General features: G+C 40.4%; 1 protein-coding gene across 1 annotated transcript; it reads left to right on the top strand.

The window, feature by feature from the left end:
• Nucleotides 1-1,213: 1,213 nt before the first annotated feature.
• Nucleotides 1,214-7,902, top strand: LOC114554752 (testis-specific serine/threonine-protein kinase 1-like). Its single transcript, XM_028576771.1, has 2 exons — nucleotides 1,214-1,257; nucleotides 7,183-7,902. The coding sequence occupies exon 2, from the start codon at nucleotides 7,195-7,197 to the stop codon at nucleotides 7,900-7,902; it is 708 nt and encodes a 235-aa protein (XP_028432572.1). The 5' UTR covers nucleotides 1,214-1,257; nucleotides 7,183-7,194.
• The last annotated feature ends 129 nt before the right edge of the window (nucleotides 7,903-8,031 follow it).

Genomic DNA, 8,031 nt, shown 5'->3' with positions numbered 1-8,031 from the left:
GTTGTCAAGGTGTTAGCCGCTGAGAGGCCCGAATAAAAGAATAAGTGGATGTATTCGGAGAAGGAATAGCCGGAGAGAGGCAGCTAGAAGGCAGGTAATGGTTTAATCCAACCAGTGATCTTTTTTCTAATCTTTAATGAACGTGTGTTCATGTCCCCAGAGTACTACTTAAGGGGGCCGTTGTTTTACTCCAAGCCACAGTCTTTTTTCTAATCTTAACTAGTTTTGGTGCCTAAATTTAACTGTCGTCGCTGCAGGACAGTCACCTTTTGTCGGCTAAACTCAACTGCACCGGCTGCTTACACGGCAGAGGCCGAACGGTACCGTACTGTACATTCAGTTTTTACGTTCCACATATCTGGAACAAACTCCCAGAAAACTGCAGGTCCACCGCAACTCTCAGTTCCTTTAAATCAAAGCTAAAGACCTATCTTTTTGATGTTGCCTTTCTTTAAATAACTGTTAATTTGTTATACTGAAGTTGCATTGATGACACTGATGACATTCTATAACTGCTCTTTAATGTTTAATTTCATATACTGCACTGTAACTTTTATTCGATTATTTTATCTCTCAGTTCTTTAATTTCTTATAATGCACTGTCAATTTTATTCTTGTCCTTTATCTAGTGGTATTTTTGAACAGATAACGGACATATTTCTGAGAATTTCTCCAACGCGGGTGTGACGTAGATTAGAAATCAAAAAACACGGGTGTGACAATAGATTATCCATACAAGGACCACGTTTGTGAACTGGTCAGATTTAGTCTGTGAACTAAGTCAATAAGAAAGACACTGTGAACTTTTCAAGAAACAGACTGTGAACTGTCCCGGATTTAGCAAGGTTTACCGAGATTAAACTAAGCTTTGTAGCGACGGCTACATCGTAGTGAAAAGTTGAACTACTGCAATCTTGTAATGGGTAACGAAAACACCAAGTAACCGGAGCCAAAAGGACCTGTGGTCGGAGAAATATTTTTTTTTTTATCATTTTTACCTGCTCTTTAATGTTTTAATTTGTTTTTTAATCGTTTTCTAACTGCTCTTTAATGTTTTATGTAAAGCACTTTGAATTGCCCTGTTGCTGAAATGTGCTATACAAATAATGCTGCCTTGCTTTGTGCCCTGTTCGTACGATATCATACGAATCCGTTAATTAAGGTCTTTTCAGATGCTAAGCGACGACTGCGTAGTTGCGTGGATCCGTGGGCTCTCACTGCGCTCCTCACGTGAACAGACAGGGGGACAACACTAAAGTAAGCTAAATTAGCATAGTCATAATTACAGACGTTACCTGATAAATCCAGTCTTGTGCTGTCTGACAAGCAAAAGCTCCACTGTCTATGTCCTGATAACTGTTTAGAAGAACAGTTTGATATTTTAGGGAACTCACAAACAGAAGAATCCGTCTCTTGTTCATTGATTTGTGTCGCTCGCGTAGGGAAAAGGTCAAAACAATTCACTTCTTGCAGCGGGCGGGTGTGAATGTGGCGAGAATTAATGCGACAGTTTCACGGGATTGCGCCCTCTTGTTGCGTTGGCTGTCAGATTGCCCATACCCACCCTTCTGCCCGCTCGCCTCTCATTGAATAGGAATTACGAGGCACGACAATCGTTCCCTGTGTGAAAATACCTTTAGAATGCGTTGACAGTGTACATAAAGTTTCGATGGAAGATTCTCAGAATTATGGCTTCTAAAATGATGTCATAATAACTAGATCAGGTTGTGGAGGGAATTCCGGTAAGTCAACTTATTGTAGTCATCCTTACTTTCATGATGAATAAAAGGCTATTGGAGAGCCGCGGTTATAGCTTTAAATGCCACCTGGGAGAAGGCATGTTTGGCAAAGTTGTGAGTGCATACTCTAGCCGACTAAAGAGAAGGGTTGCCATAAAGGTTATAGACAAAAAGAAGGTTAATCCTAGTTACTTGGAAAAGTTTCTGTCTCGGGAAATGGAGATCATCAGGTCTTTGAACCATCCTAACATTATCAAGACTCTTGACATCTTTGAATCACATACTAGCAAGGTAATCAATATTTTGTATTTAATAATTTTATATTTATTTTATATTCTGCTCTGTTTGTTCATCTCACTTCAATTTTTTTGCTGCAAAATGGGATTGTCAAGCAGACAAGCTGACCAACACATATATATAAAAACATTGATACTTGGCGTCTGTGTATTGATATGGAGTTGCCACAGAAAATATCGCTAAACTATGCTGTATCGATTTTTTCCCCCAGCCATACTGTTCATTGCCCTACTTAAATGTTATCAGAAATGGAGTAGTTAAAGGACAATTCCAGCGCAAAATGAACCTAGGGGTTAATAACACATGGGTACGGAGTCGACCATTTTCTGGGATATGTTTTCATGCTAATCGAATGTGAAAGCTAGTAGTCGGGGCACTGGTAAAGTAAAAAGAAAACGCTATTTTATATTACTAACAAGGCTCAAAATAGCACCACACTTCCATGGTAGCATAATGAGGGTCCCTACATGTAAACCGAAGCATTGAGAACTTTGTAAGCGTACACACAGTTTATTAAAAAGATAGTTTAGAAAGACAGTACCGTTCGCCTATGCAGGCAGGCACCATCTTGGGAAAACAAGTCATGACCAGTCGAACCACGAACGCCGTGCAACCAGTAACATAGCTCAAGCAGGGCGTTCTTGGTTCGACTGGTCATGACTGTTTTCCCACTACTGTCTTTATAAACTATCTAATATCTTATAGGCTATCTTATAAACTGTCTTTACACTTACAAAGTTCTCAATGCTTCATTTTATATGTAGGGGCCCTCATTATGGTACCGTGGAAGTGTGGTGCTATTTTAAGCCTTGTTAGTGGTATAAAATAGCGATTTATTTTTACTTTACCAGTGCCCCGACTACTAGCTAATTAGCGGTTCACGCTAAAACTGGTCACATTCGATTAGCATGAAAACATATCCCAGAGAACAGTCGACTCTGTACCCATGTGTTATTAACCCCTAGGTTCATTTTGCACCGGAATTGTCTTTTAAGCCAGATAAAATTAACATGATCTGCTCATAGTCAATACAGCAGGACTGTTCATGAGATTGGAGAAAGTCTAAGTTCAACACTCAAACATTCAGCGAGGTTCATCAGCAATAACATTTCATCAGTTTTTATCAGCTGTGCAGTGCGAGATAAAACTTGACTGATGTTCTATAGGTGTTATTTTTACCTCCTGATCCCATAATGAAAGCCTACATGGGACCTGACTTGACAGTAAACAGGAAACTCCTGAGCTCATAGGGACCATTTTAAAAGTGCATGCAAAATGTTCAGATTTAGCGTTTTCATTTGTTTTCATAGACACTTCAGACCAACTTAACATTAATCTGGGACCCTTCCATTATATACACAACCTCACATGTTTTAAAGAAAGATCATTCTTTATGGCCCAATGCAAATTTTACTTGTATTTTTTCGCTAACAACCTGTTTTTTCTTTATCCACTCTGCCTCGGTCATTTCTGCCAACTATTAACATTTACCCAGCTTTTATATACACTTTTAAAACTTCTTTTGGATTGTGGAATTCAAATGCAAGCCATGTTTAATTATTTGATTCATTCAGGTACACAGTTGAAATGTTATGTTACTTTTAATATTCTGTGAGCATATAGACATAAGGCCTTCATATATGACAACCCAGTCTCACTGCAGTTTGTGAAATGTTCACATAATTTAATCTATTGATTAGTGTACACGGACACGTTTATCTCGTTTTTTTTCGTGATAATCAGCAAATCTTTTTAAACTAATGTATTTCAATGAGAAGCATCTTTTGTGATCACAGCACGATTCATTCTGCCACTCGGGCTGCAGCAGAGAAGCTGTATACAGCTTTGCTATTATTGGTATTTTTATCCCAATAATCATGGCGGTAGAAAAAACATGTAATACAACTGGGGTTTTATTGGTCAATGTGTTTTTATTTAGTGTTACATACATACACAGTATAGAGACACCACAGGGATTATACAGATATAATAAATGGAGAAGAAACTAAATAAATACAACTAAATCAAACAAGCAAACAAACGACAAAAATACACATTTTCAATAGGTAAGGTAAAACGTTAACTGTTCCAAATAAGAAATAAAAGGCTGCCACACTACATCAAATTTCCCAGTAGATCCCAGCAGTGTGTGTCTTGTTTTCTCTATTTTGGGAAAATGCATGACCTCGCAAATCCACCTGCCAAAGAATGAGACGCCTTGCCAGAAGAACCTCTAATAGTACACCAAAAGGTCCAAAGAAAGAAAAGGGCATGGTGCAATTGTCTGACCTTTGATCTCTGAATAAACTTCAAATAAAAGCTGGATTTCAATCAAGAAAACATTCCAAACTATTTCTGACCTTTATGTCAATGTAATATTTTCTAATTGGAGCCTACCAATTAATAGACATCAATAGTGGTCATATACATTTGGATGACTGATACTGTATGATATACTTACTACATCTGTATCTATGCAGAGTTAGCTAAACGTGCACAGAAATAATACATGGAAATAAGAATACATGGGAAGAGCCAGTTACATTTGAAATGGCCGAGGTATAAAATGGCTATAACAACAGACTACTGATAGGACAGATTATTTTAATGCGTCTACATAAGGAGGAGGTTGGAGTGATACAGATATTGATACAGATAGCTTTATTTATCCCTGAAGGGTAATTCAGTTTCTACAGTCCACCGAAACATACACACACATTCATACTGTCAGTCATCAGTGACAGAGGGAGCACAATAAAAGGGCATTTGGAAAGTGTGTGATCCAAACGTATACAGCAAGAAAAATATTTGAAATTAGAACTGAATAAAGACAATAAAGTATGATAAAGTGATGGATGTGTAGATGATGGATGGATGGATGGATGGATGGATGGATGGATGGATGGATGGATCAACAAAACGTCATACTTTTTTAACGGCAGATCGCTGTTCACTTCCCGTTTACAACCAAGAGTCAACATTGGTTTCTTTTAACCGTGACGATGGTCATTCCTAACCTTAACCACATGGTTATAATTGTAGTCATGATGACAAAGTCCTCTAACCTTAATGAAGTAGTAATTTTAACCCAAATAATGATCTTTCTCTAATCCTAACCAAGATAGTGGCGTTAGATCAGAAAATGCTTACCAGCAACCTATTTTCTTGTTTAATTTGAAGAATTTGTTAGGTATTTGTGGTAGCAATGGTAGAATTAGAGTAAGTCCAGTGAATAACAATATACTGCTGTCACCTAAACAAGACAACAGTCTACAGCCGCTACAGCAGCTCTGTGCAGCTGCATTTGGCCCAGCAATGCTTTGAGCTAAATCACCTTGCTAACACGCTCCAAATGGCTGCTGTTGTTGTTGTTGCTGCTGCTGATAATATGTGCCATGTTCCCCATCTTAGTTTAAGCATGTTAGCATTCTGGCATCCCCTAATTTGCACTTAACAAAGTACAGCTGAGGTTGGTGGAAATGGCATTTGTTTTGCTATATGATCCCGTATTTAGTCATAAATCAATATAATTGAAGTTCTGACCTTATGATGGTGTAGATGAAAAGGGTATCACCAAAGGCATTACTATTCAACCTGAAGGGGACATGGATGTCTGTAGTAAATTTCATGGCAATCCTTTAAATAGTTGTTGAAATCTTTCACTAAAAGCCAAAAGTGTCAACCTGCTGGTGGAGCTAGAGTGAAGGTCAGAAGATCACCACAATCAGTATGATTTATCCTCTGGGAAGCATGAATGTCTGTACAAAATGACCTGGCAATCCAACTGATAGTTGTCGAGATATTTCAGTCGGGACCCAAGTGGTGGACAACCCGACAGACATCGCCATCTCTAGAGTCACACCACTAGCACGGCTAATGCCAGGATCAGACTACACAAATTCAGCCCAATTTTTGACCCGACAGACACATCGCAGACAAACGTTCAAAGTTGTGCCCGATTAATGTGGGTCGGGACCGACAAACGTGTCTTTACTTCTTGTAGTGTGACATAATGAAAGATCAGCAATCTAACATCTATGACGCTTCACTACCACGACGCAGAAAGTTTAGCATGTCAGAATTTTTTGTTTTTTTCCGCCTGGAGTGATGTTCTACGACGTGTTCCTTTACATTGACCAATAGGAAGAGAGAGTGCTCTCTGCCTCTCTGGCGCACATATGTAAACATATAGGCTGTTTTCACGGCAGGGATTGCTCCGTTTCCCAGAATTGCACGCTAGTGCGCTATCCACTAGTGGTTATTTGTTTCTCTTCACTTTGACCACTGACAAGCAACAGGCTCCACCCACTTACAACCGTGATGGCTGTACCTGATTGAACGAACGTTACACGTTTCCCAGATTTAAAAAAACAGACCATAATGGGGGCTTGTTCGGAATAAGATCTCTTATTTTACGAAAATAGTTCACCGAAATGTGATTCTGAAAACATTTTAAGCGATGAAATGGGCTATGCAGTTGCTGAATCTGTATTTATTTCAGATCGACAATGGTCAGTTTAAAAGATTTTCGTGAGTTTTTGAGAGGCTGCTGCTCCACCAAAGCGTCGACCTTTGACCTTGCGCGTGATCTTCACGACAGCACGCGATAATCGTTCTGGGGGCTGAACGGTGTCATACTTGTAGTGTTTCCACTCTTCTGTCCAAGACACAGCAAGAATTTTGTGTGACTGATGTGAAAGACAAAACAATCGTGCATAACCCCGAAATTCCACCGGGCACGGAATTGACGGATTTCATCTGTGGTGCGTTTTTTGTTCCGTCCTCCTACACTGGGAGCCTGGGTATATTGACTGGATGCTCTCGGAGTGCCACCTCCCGCATGCTTCTTACACGCACTTCTTGGACTTGCTTCTGGGACGCGGTTCTGGGACGCGGTCCTGGGACGCGGTCCTGGGACGCGGTCCTGGGACGCGGTTCTGGAACGCACTGCATCGCGGCTGGTGAAATAACAAGCATTGTCTGGCGGTGTCCACAGTGCCGGCGGAACACAACGCAGATGCGCCCGGTGGAATTTGGCTGTAAAAGTGCTACCATTTGTGTTGTTAGGTCCGATTCTTCTTATTTAATTTTATTTTGACATCTATTGCACATTCCTATATTTCACCATGAACTTTTGTATCTCTAGGTCTATGTGGTGATGGAGCTCTGTGTTAAAGGAGACCTCTTGAAGCATATCAATGTCAGGGGAGCCTTACCTGAACATTCAAGTTGCAGGCTTTTCACACAGCTGTGCGAGGCCGTCCAATACCTTCACAACAGTGACATAGCCCACAGAGACCTTAAATGTGAAAACATGCTGCTGGATACACACTTCAACCTCAAAGTGTGTGACTTTGGGTTCAGCAGGAGGCTCACTTACGCAGACGGGCGGTTGGTGCTGAGCGAAACCTTCTGTGGCACCTCGTCCTATGCATCACCTGAGATTTTGAGAAGCTATCCGTACAACCCCAAAGTGTCGGATGTGTGGAGTATGGGTGTTGTGCTGTATATGATGCTCTATGCAGCAATGCCGTATGATTCCAGCAACATTAGGAGGATGGTGAGAATTCAAATCCAGCATAATATCAACTTCCCAAACACTCCGTCTGTTTCGTCTGAGGCACAAGACCTTATGCGAAGCATTCTGCACCCTGTTGTGGAGCAGCGAATTAAAATCAGCAGCATATTACAGAGTTACTGGATGACGCGGGAAGTGAGAATGGAGGACAGAAATGAGAACCCCACATCAAACGCTGGCTCTGGGCAGGAAGGACCTCCAGATAAAAAGGCCAAAGAAGAAGAGAAACTTTCAAAAGGCAATTCAGAACCAGGGGAGGGACCATCAACTGCTGCCCCAAGACATTGATGTTAAATTGGAAATTAGAAGATGACCAAACTCTAAATAAATACATTTATTAACACTTTTTTTGTTTTAAAGAAACCAGCTGCAAAGTGTTTGAGTTTCCTTAATTGCAGGTGTGATGACCTTCCCACT

Source organism: Perca flavescens, chromosome 1, assembly GCF_004354835.1.
Source record: "Perca flavescens isolate YP-PL-M2 chromosome 1, PFLA_1.0, whole genome shotgun sequence".
NCBI lineage: Eukaryota > Metazoa > Chordata > Actinopteri > Perciformes > Percidae > Perca > Perca flavescens.
Note: the sequence above shows the minus strand (reverse complement) of the source record. Positions and strands in the feature narration are given on the sequence as shown.